This window comes from Exophiala spinifera, assembly GCF_000836115.1.
Source record: "Exophiala spinifera strain CBS 89968 unplaced genomic scaffold supercont1.3, whole genome shotgun sequence".
Classification (NCBI taxonomy): Eukaryota; Fungi; Ascomycota; class Eurotiomycetes; order Chaetothyriales; family Herpotrichiellaceae; genus Exophiala; species Exophiala spinifera.
Genome location: NW_015622515.1, coordinates 1,379,117 through 1,404,085, shown reverse-complemented (window position 1 = coordinate 1,404,085; position 24,969 = coordinate 1,379,117). Strand labels below are relative to the sequence as shown.

The following is a 24,969-nucleotide window of genomic DNA, read 5'->3' as shown; positions in this document are numbered from 1 at the left end:
CTCTATACGGGGTCTTTTCGACTCAATACAACCTCTATACCTACAGTATCCGAGGTAGACAGACACACCGTGGTCCATATTTCTACCTCGACTTCAGCTTTGCCATCGACACTATACAAAAGAAGCGCCAACATCAAAAACTCCATGTACACATTTCCATGCTACGCAAGCCGTCTGGGGACTATGTACTCAAAACAGACACACGTACACTACCACAATCCTGTCGCCAAAAAACAAATAACTCCAGGAAAACCCCGCTGGCAAGCTCGTCACGCTTCGTAACACTCGGCTCAATACCCAACTTAGCATGCTCACAACGGTCAAGAGAAGTTCTGTGAAAAGAACGGCATAACTTTCTCGAGTGCTTTTCTGACCTCAATCGCCTCCTTTTCCATCTTGACCCTCTGAGTCCGCATGACTTCGATATCATCCTGTAATTCCCGATGTTTGGCCTGCATGTCGCCATGTCGACCACTTAGTCCGTCGATTTCACGCCTCAGGGCCGCCTTCTCTGCCTCGTGAGCCTCAATGTCCGCCATCAGTGCAGACAGTTCACCCTCCTTGCGCCGTAGGGTTTCTTCGTGTTTGCTGCTGGCACTCGTCATACTTGTGATTTGCTTGCGCAACTCATCGTTCTGACCCTGAAGTTCTCGGAGCAGTTTCTTGGTGTTGCCGAGCTCGTCGTTGGCATGGGCAAGCTTGCTCTCTGCGTCTTTGTCAATCTTCGACAAAGCGCCTTCGAGGTCGTGAACCTTGCGGTCCTTGCCAGATAGTTCACTCTTCAGAGCGCGGATCTGTGATTCGTAATCATCGGCCTTGCGCTTGGTTTCTTCCGCTCGTAATGATTCCGAGCGCTGAAGTTTCTTTTCGAGCTCCTCTGTCGTGCGTTCGCGCTGAGAGATCTGACTTCGCAACGAGCGCATCTCTTGCTCGAGAGACGTCGATTTGTTGTCTCGCTCTCGTTCGGCTTGGTGGAGAGATGCCTCGAGCTCCGCAATCTTCCGGTCCTTGACACCCAACTGAGACTTGAGCGTACGCAGTTCCTGACTGATATTCTCGAGCCGATTGTCCGTGGATGAATGATGCTTCTCGACGTTCTCGAGCTCTTCTTCTAGCCGTTCGATTTGTCTCTGCATTTCTTTCTTCTCGGCCTCCAGTCTTGTTATGATCTGACCGGCTTGCAACACTTGTTCGCGACGCGTGTTCAGTTCTTCTTCGGTCTTCTTCTTGGAATCGAGGGCTGCATCGAGTTGGTCTTCCAGAGTTTCTTGCTCCGTGATGGCTTCGGAGAGCTTCTCGGTCAGCTCACTTTCGCGAAACTGGAGACGCTTGAATATCTCCTCCTTGTCAAGAGCCAAGGCACGTTCGGCCTCAAGCGTCTGTCGGACACGCTGGGCGTCTATTTCAGCACGGCGTCGCTCGTCTTCAATACGATGGCGCTCGGCAGCTTCTTTCTGCATCTTGGACTGAAGCATCTCAATCTTCTCGTCACGCCTCTTGACTTCGCTCGCAGTCCGGGTCGCTCCTAGCAGAGGCTTCATCCGGACAAACAGGCGCCACCAGGGATTTGCTTGAAGGTCGAGATAGACATTGAGATTTCGCTGAATAACCCGGGTTGCTTCCGCGCGATAAAGCTGCTTGAAAGCTACGCGTCGCTGCATAAACCCACGAGCCACTGACTGAAACCTTGACATGATATCCCGGATTAGACTGTCTCGCTGCTCTTCCAGGTCTGCGAGTACACCTGCTCTGAAGAAGACTTTGGTCAAACCTACCCTATAGTTTTGACCGTCCATCTTCAACCGATCAAGCATAATCTTAGCAGCCTCCTGACCTCCCAAGTAGCCTTTGGGCATGTTCTCGCAAAGCACCTCGTACCTTGATCTGAATTCAGCAAAAGTAAGTCTGTTGGGGAAGCCAGTTCGTGCGATTCTTATGCCCTCCAGCACACCATTGCACCGAAGTTGGTCTAGGACCAGCGGCGCGTTGAACTGTTTGGGCTTCTTTTTATGATTGGGTAAGATGCAACGAACAAAATGTGGCTGTGTTGAGTGCAGTTGTCGCATCAAGCTGCTCAATTGCTCTTTGTGCCTTTGAGCGACAGTCCGGAACAGCCCCTTTTTGACGCGACTTCGAGGGCTGTATGGCTCGTCGATTTCGTCAACACAATCGCCAAACAAGTTCGCTATATGGCTATCTTTCGAGCATGCCAAAAGACGGGTTAGATTATCATTCAGGGGGTCCTTGTTCTTCTCAAGCCAGCCTTCGGTAGAGTATTCAACTTCGGCAGCATAATGAGTCAATATGAAGCCCTGCCTGGTCTTTGCCGCGGCATACTTGGGAGTTTTCTTCTCCCACAACGAATGGAGCTTATCTGTGAACGACTTATCTGTTGCCTTAGGCATAACAGAATCCTCGTCCAGGCAAGAAAAGATGCCAATGGGGTTGGGAAGCTCGATTAAATCGATGGTTGGCTGAAGATCCTTCCCGAAATCGATGAACTGCCATTCGATTTGTTCTCGAGCGTATTCCTCTTGCTCCAAAACAAACATGTAATGGTTGAAGAATTGTTGCAGCTTTTCGTTTGTGTAGTTGATGCAGAGCTGCTCGAAGCTGTTGTTCTCGAAAATCTCGAAACCCGCAATATCAAGCACTCCGATAAAGTGGCTGTCGTCGCTACTGACACCGCCCCGGTCAAGTTGGGCATTGATCTTGTTTACCAAATCACCAAAGCCTCGTTCAAAAATCCCCTTGGCGAGAGCGTCAAGTGCAAGCCTGACCTGTTCAGGGGTTTGGACTTTCTCAACCCATTCTCTCCCAGCCTTGACCTTAGGGTGAAGTAGGCCTTTGATGAATGGCTCGGTCTGCACGCCTAGTAGTCTGCAAGCCTTATCAACAGATGCTTTCGCCTCCGGAGTCAAGGTGGCCTGGTCCGCTGCCCTGCTTTCTTGTCGCACTGCCACATTTCCGAGGTGAAGGATTGCCGCAATAGTCTTGAAGACCTCCATTTGCTCCTTTTCTGAAAAATTCATGATATGAAATGCTTCGATGAGGGTATTCCATTCATCGCGGTCGGACACACCACTGATGATTTCATTTCCAGCACGGAGGTAGGCGAAATCCGCTACATCCATACCAGACAGAAGGAGGATATCTCTTGTTCTTTGGTCTGCTCCAGCGAGCAGCTGGTAGAAGATGTGGTAACTCCGTTCTTGTTGACTGACCTTTACGACTCTTGACTTTTCGAGGAGGTACCAGTCGATAAATGCGCCCGCGATCTGACCGGATCGCGTAAACTGAATTCTGATAAATTTGCCGAATCTCGACGAGTTGTTGTTCCGTACCGTCTGTGCATTGCCGAAAGATTCAAGTATAGGGTTTGCGCGCAAGATTTGCTGGGAGAGGTTGGACAGTTGTTTCCCAGGAGTTCTACCTGTCAAAGGAGTGTCCAGATCGGATGTTGCAACGGCTGCGAGGTACTGAATGACCTTCTTTGTGTTCTCTGTTTTGCCGGCGCCGGATTCTCCAGTTACTAGAATACTCTGATTTTCCCCTTCCTCCACCAGTCTTCGAAAGGCTGCATCTGAAACAGCAAAAATATGCGGGCGTGTGTCTTCCCTCGTCTGGCCTTTGTACATTCTAACATAGTCATTGCCGTAGATTGGTAGGGGGCAATAAGGGTTGACGGTGACTAAGAAAAGCCCCGAGTAGGTGTATATGAGATCAGCCTGGTAGCGAGTGTACAGATTATGTATGACTGAGGCTTCATTAAGATGGGTGAGTTCTGCCATGTCGTCGGCCTTATCGAATTTGGCGGGGTTGACCTTATCCACCTCGTCGATGTCGGTCTCAATTTGGGAACCATTTTCAAATTGTACGAGTACCTTGTTGCCGGATAGTTCCTCTGTTATCCAGCCTCTCACAAAGGCTTTTTCCGGGTCCTTAACCCACACATATCTCTTTCCAGAGAAATCATTCTCGCCTTCTATGGCAGAGATTCTGTCCTCGCTCTTTCGCATCTCATCAGACTTGATGAACTTTGGCGCAAAAGTACTCGACGTGCTAGACTGCCTCTGGAGTGACTGCGTTCGGACATGATGCGGGATCGAAGTGAAGGAGGCCGTCGGCGAGTAAGAGTGTTGTCTTTCGTGCCTGGAAGCGGGAGTCGGAGACGCAAAGTGCATTGATCTCGACATGCTTGCCGGAGACATTGGCGTCGCTAGAGACATGTCTGAATTGTATGACCTGCTGAAGGAGTGGTGTCTTTGAGAATGGCCATTGAATGGTGAAGTATCGGGACTGCGATCATGAAGCAGCATCTTGCTGCACGGTCAAGAGGCCTGTCACCATATAGAGACAACAGCCAAAACAGATAAGAGAGTCAGTGCACAGGCGCTGAGCAACTTTGTTAAGCCGTTGTTGGGACTGTGCACGATGTCTGAAATCTTGACTGACATTTGGCTCTTCATGGAGGTGGCGCCGCCTCAGAAAGCAACAACAAAAGCCTCGTGAACTGTATTGCCCCGGAGACCAACGACGCTATTCCACTATGAGCCTAGCGTGTATGGTCAGGCAAAGACAACTCCTCCAGCACGCATGACCGACCGTACACTCTACGGTGGTGCATATCATCCGTGTGAGGTGCAACACGTGAAGGGGAATGTCAAGAAAGACATTTCACTTGTTGCCGCCCATGTGGAAAAAGCCTCCTGCGGTACTTTGCTGTTAGCCAAACACCATTCATCAGTTAAACCATTCTCAAGGCGCAGTATTTCGACAAGAGGAACAACTGGCAGAGCATCCTGACCGCGGAGTGATATCCCTTGTTATGCACCGACGTTGATGGACATATCTCAGGAGTAAGACAATCGAGCTTTTGTCTCTGCGCGTCTTGTCCTGTTCGCTCTTGGCCGACATTGGAATCGCCAGCTGGCTTAATGATGCCTCCGAGCGACTCTACTACGCAGGTCCGTATTTGCTGGCTTGCAAAAGTGTTGCAGTGATACCTATCGCCCTTGCTGTCGCGTCCCGCGGCACTGCGCAACATGGCGCATTCATATTCTTCGAACCCGTTCTCTACGGGCACACCCTCCTACGCTCCTCAACAGCCCTACTATCCTATCCCACATAATGGAACTCAGCAGCCTATCCATACTCCTCCAAGCTTAACACAGCAGAGCTCGCAGTCGGTTGCCTACCAGCACCAACCGGTGACGAACACTTCGAGATTTGAGTCAAATTCGCAACCCATGGGACCTGCGCCTACCTTCAATCCTTTCCACCCTCCACCAATTCCCCCCTCTACTCTGAGCGCCGACTTCTTCAAACAATTTGCTAATGCTGGCTTGCCGCCTCCACCGCCTCCCTCGTTTCCTCCTGTGCCTATTCCTAATACGACTGGATTTCCTCGCTTCTCCGCGCAGCCGACTGCTTCGAGTTCTTCACCGTATACTCCGCAACCTGTCCCTGCTTCCCACTCCTTTGCTTCAGGCGTGAATCTGGTTGAACAGTCTCGGCATACCCAGCAGGAACCGTCTTCAGGCAGGCAAATGGGAAAAGATGGAAGGGATCTGCGCCATCTGAATGAGCATACTTCCCGATCTCATAACACTAATCGAGGTGGGAATGCGCAAGCAGCCCGTGCTGTATTAAGAGAAGATGATGATAAAGGTATGCCCCAATGCGCTAAGTCACATTGCCGCTCACTTTTCCCGCAGATCAATCGCTCCCTTCGTTTGGTTCGCGATCGGATTTAGAACTACTTTTTGCCAACCTTCAGAACCAAGTTCCACAGGAAGTTGATGCACATCTGGCAAATTCTATGTCTATAGGGGGGTATGCTGGTGCAAACAGACAGCCATCCGAGGAACCTGGAGATGTATCTCGTGAGTGCATGTCGGTGGCAATCATATTAGACATGAACTGACCGTTGCTCTTAGCCTATGATCCTACACGACCAGCAACAATTGATGACCGAGCCATGGGTTCATTCCGTGGCCGGGTTGATAAATCTCAGGCTCAAGCGCAGAAGCCAATGCAGCGCAAGTATGATGATAAGCCGGTACCTGAGCTTCGCCAGTTGGCCAAGGGCGCTCTCTTGTCGCTTGTGCCACATAAAATCCTGTATCCTGAATTAGTCAAAGAAGGTATTCATCCTCAGGTCTTAAGAGAATTGTACGCGGAACTGGGTATCAAAGTGGATTTGGATCAAGTTCAATCAACACGAAAAGAGGCAGCCGAGCCAACTCGTACCGTCATGCCTCACTCAAATGCACCTGGCTCCCTCTTGGACCAGCAAAATGTACAGAACCCCTCTGACGACTCCTCATCAGGTGCACCATCAGGTGAGGTCTTCCACAATACAACGGTAACGGAAAAGCAACAAGCTGCTCCGACGCCCAGCATGGAGCGCAAGGATCGAATTGCTCAATTGCTTGCAGCAAAGGCAGGCCGACCGAGCCCTTCCACTCCCAGTGCAGGTTCACCTGCGCAAAGACAGGAGGCACTGCCGGCAGTTCCTCCTGCTAATGTCCTCGAAACATCTAACGCCTCTCCGTCAGCTCCGCACTCTCCACAATCGCAGCAGGAGACTCGTGCAGTATCCCAGGCTCAGATATCGAAGGCGAAAGCTCAGACAGAACTGGTTCGTGCAAAAATGGAGCAGCTCAAAAAAGAAGCGCAGGCAAAAAGTACCGCCGTGGGACAGCCACTTTTTGGGACGACATCTCAGTTGCGAAGCTCGATCACTCACTCTAGCCTGATTCCGGGGTTGTTCATGACGCCTGCAGGCTCTGCTTCCGATGAAGCTAACACTCAAGCAGACAACAGAATGTCTGTAATGTCGTCAGAAGAGCGGCCTGCAGCTAGTCCCAACCCTTTGAAGCGCTCGTTGTCTTCCGACCCTTCTGCCACAAGTACCGAGCCATTGATGAAGCGAATCCAAGTCGAAGATCCTGACGAACAGTCCGAAGGTGAAATCATCGAAGACGAGAGTGATGCAATGGCTATGGACTCCGAATCTGGATCTGCAGAAGTTCGAAATCAAAAACCCCCCCAGTCATTGCCAGCCGCTGTCGAGGAAATAGCAGCAGCCCATCCGTCGCGCAGTGATTCTGCCGTGGAAGCGGGTAACGACGATCTATATCGGATAAAGCAGACTGAGATCGAGGCGATGCGCAGAAGGATTGCTGAACTCGAGCAGCGTAACAAGTTGAAACGAAGTAAAAGCGAAGTTGAATCCCCTGCTTCTTCAAATCCGTCGACGCCGGTCATGACAAGAGCTGGAAACCCGTTAAGCAGCCCCCCTACTTCACAGTCTCTAGCAGTGAGTGGAGTCGCAGTGACGTCTAAACAACCCCGGTCAATCACAAAACTAACACCTGCGCAACTCGCGGAACGGGCGGCGGCGTTGAAGGCAGATCTCCTCAAGCAGCGCGCAGCTCGACAGAAGGTATTGCAAGAGGGACTACCTGACCTCAATCTGGAAGTCTCCAAGACTGAATTGCGTATTAAGAAAGTACGGGCTGATCTCTCCCAAGCTCGATCGAATGTTGAAAGCTATAGAACAGCTTTGGAACAATCGACAAACCTTGAAAAAGAGCTTGCCGAAGAACTTCACCGCCTCGAAACGCAACTACAAGAGGGCCGTACGGGGCAGAAGCAATATTTTGACGAGCTCCAACAAATTAAGATGGAAAAGTTAGCCGAAGCTCAAGGAGGCGGACCATCCAAAGTCGTCGAAACAATATCTGAAACGCAGCCCGCAACCGACGCCAGTCCTTTTCCCACGCCGGCCTCAAGACACGTGGAACAGCCAGCTGTAGAAGGAGACAGTGACCCGACTGCATTCGACCAGAGACTGCCTGAAGACGCTACTTCCAAAACACTTTCGATGGTCGACCGCGTTGAAGCTGCAAACGTTTCTGGAAGTCCGGAAGACGTCTTGAATGATGAACAGCCCGTGAAGGCAGTGATGGTGCCTGAACAGGAGCCAGAAGATACTCAAGGGGAGCAGATTCTCACGCGAGCTGATACTCTTCAAACACAGGAAATGGAAATCTCTCCTGAGCCAGACTCCGTACCCGAGCAATCATCATCTGGAGATATGGACTCTGGAGAGGTGACAGAAGAAGACACGGCGATGGATATGGGAGAGGATAGTGATGGCAGCGCAAGTATGTCTGATTCCGAGAGGGAAGATGAAGAGTACGAGCCCGCCGCAGCTGAAGATCCTGGGTCATTCCCGCAGTCCATGGAGTCCGACGAATATGATCCTGAGGAGGCTCCTGTCACAGATGCTACTCCGACTACCAATCAGTTCGAGAATGAAACAGATTTCTACGAACCGTATGAACATGCCGAAGATGTTGACGACCCAGTCAATGCTGAATTTACGGAACCGATGGCGACGGATCTTGCGCCTGAGCCGACCCCGGCTACGGGAACCCTATCAGAGGTTCGTGCAGAGAACGACCATGACGACATTGAATCCGGTCCTCAGTTGACGGAAGCGAACGCTTTAGTCAACAAGGAGCATTTCTCAAACAGCGAAAATCGTGCCGAAGAAATGGCCGTCCTTGATGGCGGAGCGGAAACTATCTCACGATTCGTTCCGTATAAAACCCCTCTATCGAATTTCAAAGACTTTCGTTTCCATGCGGACTACAAGGACAGCGTCAAGACCGGATATAAGTCGTTGACTTATTTCAATAATATCGACCCTTCACGCCCAATATGCCCCACCGAACTCTCTGGAGAGACTTGCACTGACCCATCTTGTGAAGAGCAACATCTCCATCAAATAGGTCTTTCAGGTACGACAACACCATGATCCTGATCCGGTTTCCATGCCATGGTCCTTGGCAAGCACGTGGACCCTTGTACTGACCATTTTGATGTCGTAGAAAATGCGATTCTGAGCGAGATGAGCTCCGGCAGCAACATGGACAAAGCCACCAAGGACCAGTTTTTCACGGGTCTAAAGGAAGTCATCGCTGACCTGCGTGCGCGAGATATCAAAGAGTTCGATGGTGTGGCCAATGCACTGTCGGAATACCGACGAAAGTTTTTTGCGGTGAGGGATGGGAGAGACATCGAGCATACAGGTAGTGGTTAAAGCAACCACTAACTAGTCTTGTGGGGCCATTCCCACGTGGGACATGACTGCTGTAAGATCATCTATCTGGATCAGCACGAACGAGGACACGGGAAGTCTCTCGCACTGGTTGGACAACTCGACATGGCTACGGAAAGGTATGGTTGCATATTGAGTAGCGAGGTAACCTGACATTCCACGAACCCTTGCGCATAGTTACATACCTAGGCTTCGCGCCTCTCTCGATTGTACGAGTAAATTTCGATACTTGAGATGTCATTTTGCTGAGCGGGATTTACAGAAGTATTGGCAAATGACCGAATGTAAAAAACTGTTGTCGCAAGCACGGGGCCTGCAGCGGTTGCAATCTGCTTGCCCTTCTTGCTCGTACTCCGTACAATGTAAAGAAACTCACTGTTGCAACATCTGGGTGATAGATGTCATACTGAGATGATACACCAAGGGCTGCTGTGCCCTTTTTTAAACACGGATGAGGCAGGGGTCAATGTGGAAGGGTGTGTGCGCAATGACTTTTATAAAAGCAGAGTCTCCTAACATATCGCTCGTGCTCATTATAGGTCAACAAGGCGCACGCATTGTAGACGACGCTTCCTTGATAGAACAGTTCTGAGAATCCTCGTGAGCGATACAAGACTATATATGCATGTTGTCTTAGGGAAGAAAAACGCCTGGACGCCTGGATACCCTCCGGCCCCCGTTTCCAGAGGTCGCACATTAGATTGCGTCTACCGTTAAGTGACGCCCGCACCACCCTGAGGACCGATACAAATATCCCACCTAAGCTATTATCCTTACAACGTCCCAGACATGGTTCTCATACAACATCTCATCGACGCTTTCATGCCTGGCTGCCAGAGACACCGATAAACAAGGCTGTAAAGCGCACAGCACTACCCGCGGCCGCCAGTCTACTCGTCGTCAAAGATACCACAGTTAGGGTGCAGGGCATACGTGACTCGTGAGGCCGACGCAGCACTATCCTGCTCATCGCTATCGACGAGGCCTTCGCCTCGGATAGGAATAATCACGTTATCCTATTGGCAGATGTCAGCATGAGTCGGGCGCACGTCTTGGGGCGTCGCAGGTAGGAAATGGAAACGGGGAAACCCATACCTTGATCATCCTCTTCAATACCTTCTTTGCAAGTGAGCGCTCAGCGTTCAACTCATCCTCGTTCGAAATGCTGTCTTCGATCTGTTCGAGGTACCACACGAGCAGCTCGTCGTGCTCGGGGCCCTCGCCGTTCTGGTCCTCCTCGTCGCGAATGTGAGACGCGAGCATATTCTGAATGGAGTGGTACTTCTCAAACGTGATCTTGGTCGTCGTCCTAGCAGGCGCCGGCGTGTCGTGTGCTCGCTCATCTTCGTCGTGACCGTCACCGTCGGCCATCGGGCTGTCTCCTTCCCTGTCGCGAGTGGCATCCTGATCCTCTTCGTCTTCGACATCGACATCGTCCTTCTCGACGGTGATGATGGACTGTCTGAGCAAGTCAAAAGCCTCAAGGACCATCGGTACGGTGATATCCTCGACGCAGTTAGCCTTGGCGATTGCCTCAGACAATCGAATCAGCGATTCGAGTTGACGGACGGTGATCCGGTAACTGTTTCGTCCGAGGCCTCCCGAGTCATTGGCCCGGAGTTCTTTGTACTTCTGCACAAGCAGACTCATGGCTTCAGGTGTGAACTTGGGCTTGAACGTCCTCGCGAATCGAATGTACCGTTGAAGCTGTTCGGTTGAGAACTCCGGCTGCACAAAGTCGTCCTTGAGCATGTGCAGATTGACAATGTGCTCTGCGAGATGGCGGTCGATATTCTCGTTACACTCGTCGAGCACGACAAAGAAGAGATCGAATCGCGACATGATAGGTGCAGACATGTTGATGTTAGCCCTCAGGGTCGTCTTGCGATTGTACCGTCCGCCGATTGGGTTTGCCGCGGCGAGGATACTTGTCCGCGCGTTGAGTGTGGCGTGAATGCCTGCTTTGGCAATACTGATCGTCTGCTGCTCCATGGCTTCATGGATGGCAACTTGATCTGATATATCCATCTTGTCAAATTCATCGATGCAGCATGTCCCCGAGTCCGAAAGCATGAGAGCGCCGGCTTCAATGGTGTGTTCACCCGTCTCTTCGTCTTTGACTACTGCGGCCGTCAGACCAGCAGCACTTGAGGCTTTACCTGAGGTGTACACCGCACGTGGCTGGAAAGAGGAGATATACTTGAGAAACTGAGACTTTGAGGTCGACGGGTCGCCCACGATGCAAATGTTGATGTCTCCTCGAAGGGGCATGCCTTCAGGAGTCATTTTGGAGACACCACCCAGCAGCTGAAGTAGGAGCCCCTTTTTGATGATCTCGTGGCCGTATACCATAGGCGCAATGCTTTGGACGAGTCTGCTATAAATCTTGTCGGAATGAACCATATATTTCAGGTCTTCTATTTCCTCGTGAGTGAGAGTCTCGAGATAGGCTTCCTGGGCGCGCTCGCCGCTGTCATATTGGTCGAAAAGGTCGGTCTGGTGGAGAGAGTTGAGGATGTTGGTAGATTGGCCGTTCAGTTGGTTCGCTGTTTGGCCCGGAGTTGTGGTATCGGGACAGGAGAAGCAGGCTAAGAACGCCATGCGGTATGTAAGGTCTCGCACACCCAGGGCTTTGAGACCACTGACACCGGCACCACCGGCGTCAGCGCCTCGGAAGTTTCTGTTGTCCTTAGACGCCTCTGGCCGTACACCAGGAATACCGAGTTGAGAGACGTCTGGTACGACAATCAAAGTCCCTGTGAAAATGCACTTCTCTCCAGGTTTTGTGCGCTCGACTTGTTCTCCGCGAAGAATAACATCCATCGTGCGCGGCATGCTTCCTGTCGGGATCTCTGAACTGTTTTCCTGGATACGACATCTCTGCCAATCTACGAAGGTGCTGTTTCGAATATCAAGTCGCCATGCGACCTTGTTGCCACAAGTCAGGTTTGGGCACACAGTTGGCTCTGTGTATCTGAACGTCTGCTCGACATTAAACACTGGTTCGTTGCAAGCCTCGCAGATGAAGGTGCCCAGAGCCAACTCCGGACGGACTTCAGAAGTTCTTGTAACTGTACCTGAGATGGACAGCAATTTCCCTACTTGGTCTGTTCGCAGCTGTCGCACTCGAGATACCAAAGGCAGGTTGTAGAAAGCCAGCGTAAACAGTTTATCGGTCTGCTGATTGAGAGTCATCTCACCCTGGCTATTTGCCTCACTGGTTGCATTGCCAGCTAACGAGGTCCCAGCCTGTGAAGCATTGCTCGTCATCTGCCGATGATCCTTGAAATATACTGGCTCATACTTGGCCAAAAGGTTGTGTAGTGCCTTTGTCAAAAACGGCAGAAAGCGATAATATTGACTTGCGATTGCGTCCGCCAGGATTGGCCCCTCTTTGTAGGAGAGAAGATGTCTGTAATCGACGTACAACGTCGATAGCTGAAACTCTCTCAGGCCATGGATTTGGTTGACGTAGTACTTGTCTGTTTTTAACTCGCTTGAAGGAGGGATCACAGAGGATGACGGTTCTTCGATGTGCGATTCGAGAAAATCTTCAAAAGCCTGTTGGACTCTTTCTCCCGCTCGATCCGTCACTTTCGAAACATTGCGGTCGAGAGGATTTCTATTTCTTCCACGCGCTACCCCTACGACCTCGTCATCAGGGAAGATATCTGCTTCAGAGGGTATGCCATTGCTTTCGGATGGTGGGGGTCTCGGTCTTGAAGATGAAGGGATGTTTTGCGCACGCCGCGGTGAGGAAGGTGTTGCGCCAAAGGCATCCGAGTTGAGGATCGAGTCCACCAGGTTCGACATCTTTGAGATTTGACTCTTCGGATTGTAAGGAGGAGGTGGTTTTCGACCAAGGGAGGGGCTGCTTGATGCTACGAAGTATGCGTGCTGTGTAAATCTGGCGAGCCCCTGACGCGAAAAGACGCGGGTGCGTGTTTGCACTAGACCTAATCAGTACCACTTAACGCGTCGTTGCTGATTCGCCAGAAATGCGCCGACCCTTAGCCCCGCCTCAACTCTCCTGCTCCTGCTGCCCCGGCATGAGATGCAGGCATAGCTAGAATCCGAGTTGCAAGCGTTGCATATCAGACTTCTGCTCCTCATGTGGTAACACAAGTTTGCAATCCTTGGCATCCTAGCAACCCTCTGTGTGGATTTGCCGTCTGAGGGGATGCTGAGAATGTGGCTTGCCTTTGCTCCGACCTTATCCTTCGGCCTTCAGATTTAGGTCGTTCCTCCGCATCGATGACACCAATGGTCAAAGTTATGAATGATGAAGCGAGACAGCAGAGGCGTCCCGACGACGATGATCCAAAAATGGGCTCGACCGCCTTTGTCGTGCCGGGCCTGCCGGGACAAGAAACGAAGATGTGACCGTCGTCAGCCTTGTTCGAATTGCTCCCTCAGGACCATCAAGTGTGAGTTTGATCGGGGAGAAGCCGACACTGCAACAGATAGCGTCAGAAGTATTGTTCCCTCTGAAACGCGGTCTAGGTACGTCTGCCCACCTTCCTTAAAGACGGCCAGGATAGTTGACTTGCCCCAACAGCAATACCGATGATATGCTGTCGCGAATTCATAGATTGGAGGAGGCAGTTTTCAGAAATCCTAAACACGTGTCCCCGTCGGTATTGGCGAAGGACGTTCAAGACAGAGACGGGCAGTCGAGTGAGGATGTCAGTCTGGGCTCGACTAGTCCTCGCCATGGGAGCACACGGTTCTCTAGCCACTCTATGTCAATATTACCAGATGAGCCTGCGGACCCTCCTAGGTTTGTACTTAACTTGTTCAATAAACTGCCCCCGTTAGACGAAGCAAGACTACTGTTCGATCACTTTGTTCTTGCCCTACACCCGACACTTGGAGTGCTCCATCTGCCATCTACACGAGCCATGATGGAGGAGACATACCGCAAAGCCTCAAACGGAGACACAGACATCTCTATTGGCAACATCCTAATGCTATTCTCCATCTTCGCCGGGTCAGCGCTCTCATGGACATCCCATTTCTTGGGAAAACTGAAAGCTACACAGAAAGAAGCGAACGCTGCCTTCAAAGCATATACACGTCTCGCTATTTCGGTCTTGAACCGTGGCTTTGGAGAATTTTCAAGCTCAACATTTGCTCTGGCTTCTGTCACAACTCTGGCTTTTGTAGTGTCGAACGCGTCCTTCTCGCCTTTCGATGTGCACATGCTCAGATGTCGATGCATGTTGATGGCTAAGCTTATGGGGATCGATAGACTGGACACTGTCAAGAGCCTCGAAGACCGAAAACTCAAAGGCTACGACGTGGTTGAGATCGAAGTTCAGCGGAGGATTTGGTGGCACCTGGTGGCCTCGGACTGGTAAGACATTCCCTGATCGGCTTCCGACTGCCTTCGAGCGAAGTCCAATTTACGACCGGATATCGGACACACATACTTGAATATATGCTATTGCTTTACGGTGATGCTGATGATTTATAGGCTTGGTGCTTTCTCAGGGAACTCTCAAGAAGGCGCATACACATTCCAACCACGACATATGAATGTGAAATATCCGAGTAACGTTGACGACACACTCATAACACCCAACGCCCCAGAGGAGGAACTGCCTTGGTCTGTCGCCACAGCAATGTCTGCCTTTCTTCAACGAATTAAACTGGCAGACCTTTGTCGGCAGATTGTCGATGCGCTTCCCTCAGCATCTTCAGATTCCCAGGAGCCCAAATACTCCATAATTTTGATGTTGGACAGTATGCTACAACAATATCTAACAGAGCTGCCTGTCTTCTTTCAACTAGATCCCATGAGTATCCAGCAAAGCCAGCGAGTGTGTGAAAAACGTCCATACGTCGCCTGGCAGAGACTTAATATCCATTTCAGTCTCCATGCACGCTTATGTCGACTTCACCGTCCGTATCATCTGGTAGGGGCTACAAACCCCGACTACGCATACTCCCGAACGGCCTGTCTTCGTTCGGCTCACAGCATTTTAGACCTTCGACGCTCAATGGACGATCTAATCCCTCTCGCCGGGATAAGGCCAGGGAGGCTGTGGACGGTCATGCAACATGTCTTTATGGCCGCTTTGACACTTGCCACAGATGTGTCATTTATTCCGGACTCGCCGGATGCCGAAGCACAGAAAGCTAAAGTCATGGTTGCGTATCAGACGCTCGAGAAGTCTAGGGAAGAATCGAGTGCTCTGATGCAAGGCATCCAAAAGAACATGCAAACGCTTCTTGCAACGCTACAGACGCAGCGCACTCGGAGAGCAATTGAGCCGAGGAAACAATTATCCATTGTGAGAAAAGAGAGTAATGCAAACACTCGACTTGGAACGCACTTTCAAGTCTTAGCCCAATCTGACGAGTTTCCATGGAACAACGACACTACAGGGGACACAAGCCTAACATTGAATGCGTCGGAAACCCAACGAAACTGGACATATTTGGATGAGGGTCAATCAGCTGAAGAAGACATGGACGAACTCTGGTCAGACTTCCTGGCCGCGATACCTGACTTGGCTCCTTTTCAATGGACATCGCTGTTAGACGACGTGGATTTCAATTTCGACTCTGTATGATAGAATGAGAAGATTTGAATATTCGGACTTCGCCTTACTCACGGGTTGTAACCAAAATTTAAACATCATCAACAGCTTGCCATTGCCAGAGGTCCGCAAACAAGATCAAAGGTCTGCAAAAAGCCGCTGCACTGATGATACCAAGTGACTCTCATTCACAAGCGCGGGCACCGTTGCAGCCTGCGCAACACAACCGCGGCAATCTGCAGCCATGGTCGGGAACGTCGATCGAGGTGCGACTAAATGTTGTCGCTGACGAGGTTGTATCACTGACCCCGGTGAACCTGCGGAGTGACTTACCCGATCGGGCAACGTGCTCCAGGGACACCCGCGGACACATACTGACCCGATGCACTGCAAGCAACTATATATCTGCTTGGGTCATCTCCTGTCAAAGCCTCATTAACTTATCAATCCATTAGACGTCAATTCATTGGGAATCCGCCTCTACGCCAATCGCAAAACCGAGACCAGAATGGTTGTGTCAGAGAGGGTTGGTCCTTCAATCCCGTCAAGCCTTTCCATGCTAACGCTCCTTACGGGCAATCATTATTGGAGGTGGACCGGCTGGTCTTGCAGCTGCACTTCTTCTAAAGCAACGGAACAATATATCGTCCAATATCTACGAGCTTCGGCCGGAGCCCACAACATTGGGAGGTGCCATTGGCATCCCTTCAAACGGAACACGGCTTCTACATAGGCTTGGTGTATATGACGAGCTCCTGACCCGTGGCAGTAGCTGTTCAAATGTGGTCATGCATTCAGAACGCGGGACCGTCTTGGGGGAAACGGATGTCGTTGGCGCAGCAAAGGAAGCAACCGGTTTTGGGTACATGCGCATCAAGCGAACTGATCTACTAGACGTGTTCCTCAAAGAAGTCGATAATGCAGGTATACCTGTACGTTACAACAAGCGACTGGTCTCTATCTCTAATCAAGATGACGGAGTCAAGGCGACATTCTCTGATGGGACAGTCGACACAGCTGATCTCTTGCTTGGTTGTGACGGTATCCACTCAGCCGTGCGCCGACTTTATGTTGATCCAACCGTGAGGGCGAACTACACCGGTCTGGCTGGCATAGGATCAATTATACCAGTTTCAGTTCTCGGCGAAGAAGCAGCACCTCAATTGCGCGGCATGCATATCACTATGATGCAGGAAGGCATGGTGTCTGCCATGAGCTGTTCTGCGAACGACGACGAGATATACTGGGGCTTTCAGCGTGAATTGGCCTTGCCTAATGGCGAAAACGACCGTGATGGATGGGAGATCCGCCGAGAGCAGGAAGTTTCCGGGTTCAGAGAGCTCCTACATGGTGTACTCAAGGGCGCAGGAGACCAATGGGGTGATATGCTCCGTGGCCTTGTCGACCAGACGTCGGTGGTCAAGTTCTATCCTATCTTCAAATTACCAAGCGGAGGAACGTGGCACAAAAAGCGCGTTCTTCTGTTGGGTGATGCTGCACACGCAATGCCGCCGCACGCAGGACAGGGCGTTAGTATGGCTTTGGAGGATGCGTTTCTGCTGTCGAGACTACTGGGTCGAAAGCAAGCCTGGAGGCGGGGGGAAGATGACGTGAACGAAGTGTATGAGACGTACGACAGAATCAGGCGACCCCGCATCGACGAGCTCGCTGCGAGATCGTCAGGGAACGCGGCGCTGAGGAAGAAGACTGGGCGCTTGGGCTTGATGCTGAAGGAGTTTGGGATATGGATGTTTCTCCACGGTTCGTGGGCGCTCGGGATGGACAAATGGGGCAGTGAGATGAAGCAGATGGTGTATGATATTGAGGAGGTTGAGATTTGAATCCTGGGTACTGCTTCGGCTGAGGATTTCAAACGTGCTGCCTCGACTTCCAGTCCAGCTATTAACCTGCAGGCGCATGGCCACCCTACTGCAGACATGTTGCTATGTATCAATAGCTGATGATGGCGTCGGTATTATATATGTGGTACTGTGTTGGTAAGAGAGATCTCATTGCTAGAGACGGCACCTCTACCATTGTCGAAGATGATGGACATTGTCTATTGAAGTTGACCAAGACATGGCCTGGGAGGAGCAATGTCATTCCACTTTGAAATGACACGTACGCCGGTCACGTGTGCATAAATGGACATCACGTGAGCATATTAGCCACGTGACTCGGCATGGGGTCACTTCCTCACTTTGACGAGACAGAGCGGCACTAACTCCAGCCACTAGTGGAAGGTGAGGCTAGAGAGACTGCCAGTTATTGTACTAGGCGCAAGATCGGGGTCGATGTGTCTGCGCTTCTTCTTCCTGTCATTCAAACCTGCTCAGCGTCTTGTCACTCCTTCAAACGGCGACGATTCTTTTTCAATTGTCATTGTTACCCCGACCTTCACCACCAAGCACTCCTCCTTTGTCCCTTTGACCAACCCTACTGCTCAGCCTCATCCACCCGACTCGCGCCAATCCCGCCAGTCTCCAACCCGACCACATCGACTGACCCCCACCCCGAGGAGAATCAGATATCGCACCGCCACACGTACAGCTTCGAAAGCCGACGAAGCCATTGGCGACAGCAGGGACTGGTCGGTTGTCGACACATTCTTCTGCGCACTTTCATGTCCCATACTCGTACAGCGAGACCGGCGGCGATTCCCCCCTCACCCACATCTCCGCCCGAGTCAGGTTTGAAGCGACGGCGCCTCTCTGATAACCTCCCGCATTCCCCGGTTTCTCCTTCGTTGATGTCAGTCGCTACAAAGAGCTATGCGCCGCCTTACGGACACGCCCAACATACCGATGAGGCTCCGGGTCACTCGTCTCCGCCCTCACCAAGGAGTGCGGCATCACACTCACAGCAATCCTCCTCCCGCATAACGCAATCTTTGCCGACTCCAGCACATAGCGTGACGGGAGTCCCGGGTCTCGATATGGCAGATGATACTGATCAACATCGTGACAAACGCCCCAGACTAGACGATGACGGAAACACCGACCGAATAGAAGGAGGAGCCTTTCCAACTGCCACGAATCACGATCGGCAAGATTCCATGGACGTAGATGTTGACGAAGACAGGGGTGGTCAGGTGGTCAAGACCCCTGGTGGAATTGCGGCGGGTGAGATGACTGCTCTGGAACAGTTACAGGAAGACATGGGTGAACCATTCCTTCTCTGTCGATCCAGTAAGACTCTCCTCCTGTATATCAATCCAGAGGTCAAGTTTGCAGATTTATTAACACATGACCTGCGCAGAAGTTGAACGCCAAAAACCGGACCCGCAACAACATTTACTAGCGTTATATGGTTTAGGCCCGCTGCTGCGAACTGTCGCACGTACCGATCCTCGGACAGGAGAGAAGATTAACAAATTGCGGAAGTCTTATGAAGGGCAGATCAAAAGTTTTGGTTTAGCAGGTCGCAACAAGCCCGTCAAAGGAGAGCGGAATGTCGAAGAAGATCAACCTGGACCACTGCGGCGAATGGCTGGCTCATCGGCGTGGGGACTGCAACCAGAGGAGCAATGGAACGCGGAGCACGCGACACCCAAGATCGAAGTCACCCCGGATTTCAGAGCGAAGCTCAAACAGGCAATGCAAATGCAGCCAGGGACTGTTAGGAATAATGCCTATTGGGAAGATATCCTCGGATTCGACAAGCCAAAGCCGAACGCGCTACCTCCCCAACAGAAGTCTCACCCTCCGACCCCGGTGCATGTTTCAAACGGTATTTCTCGACAGCCCGCACAGCCGACAGCAGAGGCGAAGAGGCAAACCCGTGGCAAGAAGCGGAGTTATGGTGATGATAGTTTTGTGGGATATGGAGAAGGCTTTTCGGACCAGGAGGACGGTGTCGACGGAGACGACTACGGCGGCCAAAGGAAACGCAAGAAGGTGATGATGACGACAACGAGTTCTTGACAGAACTACGTCGGCTGACGTCGCACAGGATCCGAATGGCACCCCGACGGCTTATGGTCAGTATCAAGGGCGTTAGAAGCGCTCGGGTGCGAAGAACAAGTCGCGGAAGAAGAAGTGATATACAAGAGTGGGGCTCTGCACCGCTGTGCCAGAGTTTTTTGTACTGCGCACGATCCAGACACTTTCAACGATACCCTAATGACGGCTGAATAGACTGAACAGCAAAAGAGGCAGGTCGACAACCGCGGATAACCGGGAGCAAATGGGAGGGCGTTGAGTTATGATTTTTGTTTGTCGTCGACCATGACTTGGTGTCTTGGGGGGACGATGCTGATACTGAGGGCTTAACTCATGAGCGGGACTGAGCTTATCACATTATGACAGCGGCGAAAGCACTTTAATGAAGCCTTCTGTACGGAGTAATGCTGATTGACGGTGAAATGGCTGGCCTCGCGGTTGACATGTCAACCATACGGTTTTTCCGCCGTAATGTCAGCTTCACTTTCTATGAACCACGCCCTCCTCCTGTGCCTGCTCTCGAAAATGTCGTCCATCCTCCCGTGGCCCCCTATATGATAACCTATGTCGTTATTCTCCATCGCTGCACTCTACTCCTGGCGTCTCTCTGTTATTCCCAGACTCGACATTCCTTTGGCGACGACTCTCGGGGCCGACTCGCGATCATGACGATCTTGTGCGACGCAAAAACGCAATGCAAGAACATCCATACGGCCCCGAAACAGAGCGCTTGCCGCAGCAATCAGCCGGTGAGAGTCTGAAGCTGGCCTCTGCCCGCCTACACAGGAACGCAGCACGCTGGTACGAATTGAACGCACCTGGAAACGCTGGGACCGGTACAGTAGCCACCAGCCAGCCTCCTTGAGGGCATCCGCGCACCGAAATGCACCGCCTTTCTCCCTCGACTCCCGCTGATTGTTCCCACGGATTCTGTGAAGAAGTAATACGAGACCACAAGCCACTTGTGGTCGTCTAATCCTGTGACCGTGTGCCGGCAGCAGACACTTGAGCTACCAGGTCGCAAGAGCTTTTCTCGAGTACGACTGCAAGATGGTCTGCTTCGGTGTCATGGCCAATCCTGAAGCTGCGAAATTCGAACCGTGGACAAACCTGATGTCCTCGAAATTGGTAGTTAGAGTGGCTTCCATGGGTGGAGCTTCGACGTGTGACATTCTGAGATGACGGGAGTAGAACGGTGTTCTCGTGAAATGCTGAATAGTCAATTCCGTGCCAGACATCAACAGGTATCATGATGCTGCTAAAGTGGCCGGTGCCATTACAATGTGGTCTCAACTGCTGTACAAGGATGCCAAGATGAAAATCCGCTCAAGTCACCGATTCCTATCGAGAACAGGGAGTAAAGCCGACCGCGGGATGTCTGCAATGGGCTTGAGATCCCCCCAGTTCGGATCGATAGAGTGACTGTTTGGTGTTGTGTCCAGTGTGGAGGACGCCACAAGGCAGTTTCAGTTGGCTACGCCTTAGACGCCCCGCGCCCTTTGGCACTGACCTTAACGAGCCCAAGAACTTGCCATACCAAGGGCGTGGGAGCGGGCCATGAAAGAGCAGATGAGTAAAATGACGTCTCGTCTCAGGCCAGACTAGATCGTTGTATCCTATAACTATCGATTGCATCTCATCGATAGCGTATGCATCTCAGATCATCCAAACGTGCACTGACCCAACCCGCCTAAGAGTACAATATCTCCAGCTACCCACCCACCAGTTCATCAGCCCACGATATCTGAAATAACTGCCTGGGTAGAGCTCAACACCCACCACAGCAAGTTAACAACCGGCGAGCCGTCCTCTGATCGACACTATGGCTGCCGAAATCCCAATGCCCGAGCCTACAGTGCCTCGCAAGCCATTCTCGTCATTCAAAGTCATCTCCTACGACATCTACGGGACGCTCATCGACTGGGAGAGCGGAATCATCGATCAACTGCAATCACTGGTGTCGCGGATCCCGACAGGTTCTCCGTACGCAGTATGCCGCAGCAGCAAGACCGGTGAAGGGCGAATCAAACTCGCCGAGAAGTTCAACGAGATCGAAGCGCAGGTGCAAGCCGAGAACCCCACGATGAAGTACAGCCAGATTCTGCGTGAAGCGTATCTCCGCCTGGGTCCTGCTCTCGGGGTCAAAGACGGAGACCTCGAGAACGAGGCTCAGCAGTTCGGCGACAGCGTCGGCTCGTGGCCTGCTTTCCCGGACACCGTGGACGCCTGCAAGAGGCTGGCCAAGTACTATAAAATGATCCCAGTGAGTAACGTCGACAGGGACAGTTTCAGCAAGACCCTTTCCGGGCCCCTGGCTGGCGTCGATTTCTTCCGCGTCTACACCGCACAGGATATCGGGAGTTACAAGCCCGATCTGCGGAATTTCGACTACTTGTTGAGCCACGCGAAGGAAGATGCCGGCGTGGAAAAGGACGAGATCCTGCACGTTGCGCAGAGTATTTACCACGACCACGTCCCGGCGAAGAAGATGGGTATGAGCAGTGTTTGGATCAACAGGAAAGGTGCGGGCATGGGAAGTGCAGGCGGGATCCAAGGGGTCCATGAGCGCGGCGAAGTCGGATACGGCTGGAGATACGCCACGCTGGGAGACTTTGCTGACGAAGTTGAGAAACAGCGAGCTCAGGAGTAAGTAGTAGGAAAGGAGGTAGGATCGACGGAGGATATTCAACTACGATTCGTGCTCATTTCGACAAGAAGTTCTTGGTGTCATCAGCCTTTCCTTTCGTGCATCATTTGTGTGTTTTTGGTTTTGTCGATGTTGCTAACACCAGGCAGCGCCAATTGGTCTTCATCGGGGTGGTCAAATCATGCCTGATCACGACCAAAGCCTCACTTGTACGGGATATGGGCCAATCGCTTGCACCTGGTATCGCCAACGAATCAGGCTGTGCTCGCTATTGATGCATGCCAGCCACGGGCTATGCTGTTTCGAGTAATGCTGTATTGGTGACCAGGGCTCTTCCCTGCTGCGTGCATTTACCGCCTGAGGCCGCCAAAATCAATTCCATAAGTGCCGCTTTGGGAAGCTTCTCCTTACTAGACACGGCACTGCAGAACCATAAAGCCCAATATCCCCTCTTGTCACCTCGACCGTCTTCTGGTGTTCAACAGCTCTCATTGAAGTTCGCCTTGATTTTCATCAATCACGCGCTGGCGAAGTTCATACTATTACAGGAGATGGTGGGCCAGCGAAAGACATCCGACCGAGCGGATGTATTCATACATCAAGACCCCAATGTGCCCCGGTACAACCAAAGGCTTTCTCGGCAACAATGGGCTGATCTGAAGCCTCTGATCTTCGCTCTACACCAGCAAGGCACAACGCAAAACGGAATCTTAGAAGCACTCCAAGAGAGAAGCATTTCTGTTACAAAAGCTCAGTTGTACCATCAATTGATGAACTGGGGCCTTCGAACATATAAGAAGAATGCGGCCGACATCCAGAATATACTAGCGATAGGATCGTCATCAACACGGCCGGAGGTGGAAAGTCCTTCGGCCGTCGAATCTCTCGAGAATGGCGAGCTCGAATTGTCCGATGCCGGTCGCGATCGTCTCTTCCAGGCTTCGGACGATGACATGTCGAGTCCGACATTACGTGCCTCCGAACGCACAAACACCAGCACCTCCGCTCGAAAGAAGGACATGTTCCCACTCGGAGACGACTTGGCAAACAAGGAATCTATCGATCATTTTCCAACCCCTGGATACGGAGAACGTCTCAAATTCCACCTGCCACCATACGAAATGGACAGTGATGTGGTTGCGATCCTGTCGTCCTATGACAAGAAACAAGACCATTTCAGTGATCGCCTCGAAAAGATAAACAGGGCTGCGGCAATGCTGTTTGTGCTGCGTCGCCACAAGTCATCCTTCGACTTTTTCTATCACCTACTTTCCATACTTAACGATGACGAGAGACAGTCGTCTTTCACTCGTGTTTCGCTTGCCCAATCTGTTATCAATTGCAGGCGCTCCGCCCAATCAAAAGCGCAATGTGACCTGGCAGATTCTGCAATATTACAGTTGCAGCTATGGTCACAATATAACACACTATTCTGCACTGCAGACTTTGTAAAGGAGTTCTATTACAGAGAATGTGTTGACCATCTTTGTGAGAATCTGACAGAATCTGAAACCTGCACAGCTAATTCAATGCTACTGCTAAATTCCATATACATGCCGGGTGTTGAACCCTGGTCGAAACACTTTCCACAGGATATCCTTCGCCACTGCTTCGAATGCGCAAGACTGAAAAAAACCCTTTCCGAAGCTCTGCATGTGATTCAGGATTTTGTGACGGCTAAGCAGACGACTGTTGATGATGCACTCAGAGGATTTTGCGATCGCAGACCTGTGGATTGGACAAGCCTACAGCTCCTGTGTCTCCAGATACTGATGGAAGTCCGCCTAGGAGGGCCACCTCCTTCGCAGCGTGCAAAGTGCTGCTGCAGTCGGGAAATCAACAGCTTTATCTTCTACCATGTTGCTTATGCCGTTCCCGCAGTGCTTGAAAGCCTTCTTCGCCCCCCTTTCACTTCCGAATGGAGAAATCCCTCGGGCTTTCTGGCAATCATTGAGCAGCTACGGAGAGAATGTATCAGCACCACGCCAGGGCGGTATCAATTACTGGTGCGTTCATATATTCGGCACTGGTCCAAAGTGGAGTCCTACCCACTGCTGGATCGCGAGCTGTCTCTCTCGATGGTCAAGTCTGTGGCTGTTTTCGCTGGCTTACTAACCTTCGAAGACGTCGACTCGATGGAAGTTTCTACTGTCCCCTGGAAAGAAGGTGGTTCTCCTGGACGGCACACACTGGAAGATGTCCATCGGCTTCTAAACCCCCGGCCGATGGGTCTTGACTTGTCGAAGATGGCTCCCACCATTGCGCCCTCGTGCACATCCTCACTGAGTTCCGGATACCGACGATTCAAGATATCCTCGAAGCGCTTCGAGGATTCCCAATCAGAGTCTATTCGCAGCAGGCATTCTCAATCTTCCGGAGGATTTGTGTCTTCGCGTATGAGCTGGGAACTTTGACTTCTTTACCGGAATGGCTATAGACAAGAGTTTCATTTTGGAGATTGAGAACGAGATCGCGGACGAAATGGACATTGATGCTACGTCGAACGGCCTTGGCTTATTTACATGAACTCTATGCACACAGTTGAGCGGTGAGAAGCGAACAGCCAAGGGGGCCGAAGATACTTGAAGGGGGGTGTGCAATGTCAACTTCACTGTCATCTGCATCGTATCTTGCGTGTAATTTGACAGGCAAAAGATTATGTGCACAAGGCTACATATAGAATCAGGACTTGATAGGAGAGTT

At 51.4% G+C, this 24,969-nt stretch overlaps 8 protein-coding genes across 8 annotated transcripts; 6 read left to right on the top strand and 2 right to left on the bottom strand.

Moving 5' to 3' along the window:
• Positions 1-320: 320 nt before the first annotated feature.
• On the bottom strand, positions 321-4,229 carry PV08_04256 (uncharacterized protein; the record flags this gene model as incomplete). The annotated part of the gene is made up of 1 exon (XM_016378604.1): positions 321-4,229. One exon carries the CDS (start codon positions 4,227-4,229, stop codon positions 321-323), a length of 3,909 nt encoding a protein of 1,302 aa, XP_016237281.1.
• An 816-nt stretch (positions 4,230-5,045) lies between these two features.
• Positions 5,046-9,115, top strand: PV08_04255 (uncharacterized protein; the record flags this gene model as incomplete). Its single annotated transcript, XM_016378603.1, has 4 exons — positions 5,046-5,670; positions 5,718-5,885; positions 5,940-8,813; positions 8,904-9,115. 4 exons carry the CDS (start codon positions 5,046-5,048, stop codon positions 9,113-9,115), a joined length of 3,879 nt encoding a protein of 1,292 aa, XP_016237280.1.
• Positions 9,116-10,023: 908 nt separating this feature from the next.
• PV08_04254 (uncharacterized protein) lies at positions 10,024-12,946 on the bottom strand (the record flags this gene model as incomplete). Its single annotated transcript, XM_016378602.1, has 2 exons — positions 10,024-10,149; positions 10,229-12,946. The coding sequence occupies 2 exons, from the start codon at positions 12,944-12,946 to the stop codon at positions 10,024-10,026; spliced, it is 2,844 nt and encodes a 947-aa protein (XP_016237279.1).
• Positions 12,947-13,875: 929 nt separating this feature from the next.
• On the top strand, positions 13,876-15,711 carry PV08_04253 (uncharacterized protein; the record flags this gene model as incomplete). The annotated part of the gene is made up of 2 exons (XM_016378601.1): positions 13,876-14,489; positions 14,610-15,711. The coding sequence occupies 2 exons, from the start codon at positions 13,876-13,878 to the stop codon at positions 15,709-15,711; spliced, it is 1,716 nt and encodes a 571-aa protein (XP_016237278.1).
• Positions 15,712-15,922: 211 nt separating this feature from the next.
• PV08_04252 (uncharacterized protein) lies at positions 15,923-17,519 on the top strand (the record flags this gene model as incomplete). The annotated part of the gene is made up of 3 exons (XM_016378600.1): positions 15,923-15,944; positions 16,134-16,204; positions 16,308-17,519. 3 exons carry the CDS (start codon positions 15,923-15,925, stop codon positions 17,517-17,519), a joined length of 1,305 nt encoding a protein of 434 aa, XP_016237277.1.
• A 1,094-nt stretch (positions 17,520-18,613) lies between these two features.
• PV08_04251 (uncharacterized protein) lies at positions 18,614-19,601 on the top strand (the record flags this gene model as incomplete). The annotated part of the gene is made up of 2 exons (XM_016378599.1): positions 18,614-18,866; positions 18,937-19,601. 2 exons carry the CDS (start codon positions 18,614-18,616, stop codon positions 19,599-19,601), a joined length of 918 nt encoding a protein of 305 aa, XP_016237276.1.
• A 1,840-nt stretch (positions 19,602-21,441) lies between these two features.
• Positions 21,442-22,269, top strand: PV08_04250 (haloacid dehalogenase, type II; the record flags this gene model as incomplete). Its single annotated transcript, XM_016378598.1, has 1 exon — positions 21,442-22,269. The coding sequence occupies one exon, from the start codon at positions 21,442-21,444 to the stop codon at positions 22,267-22,269; it is 828 nt and encodes a 275-aa protein (XP_016237275.1).
• Positions 22,270-22,544: 275 nt separating this feature from the next.
• On the top strand, positions 22,545-24,680 carry PV08_04249 (uncharacterized protein; the record flags this gene model as incomplete). Its single annotated transcript, XM_016378597.1, has 1 exon — positions 22,545-24,680. The coding sequence occupies one exon, from the start codon at positions 22,545-22,547 to the stop codon at positions 24,678-24,680; it is 2,136 nt and encodes a 711-aa protein (XP_016237274.1).
• Positions 24,681-24,969: the final 289 nt, after the last annotated feature.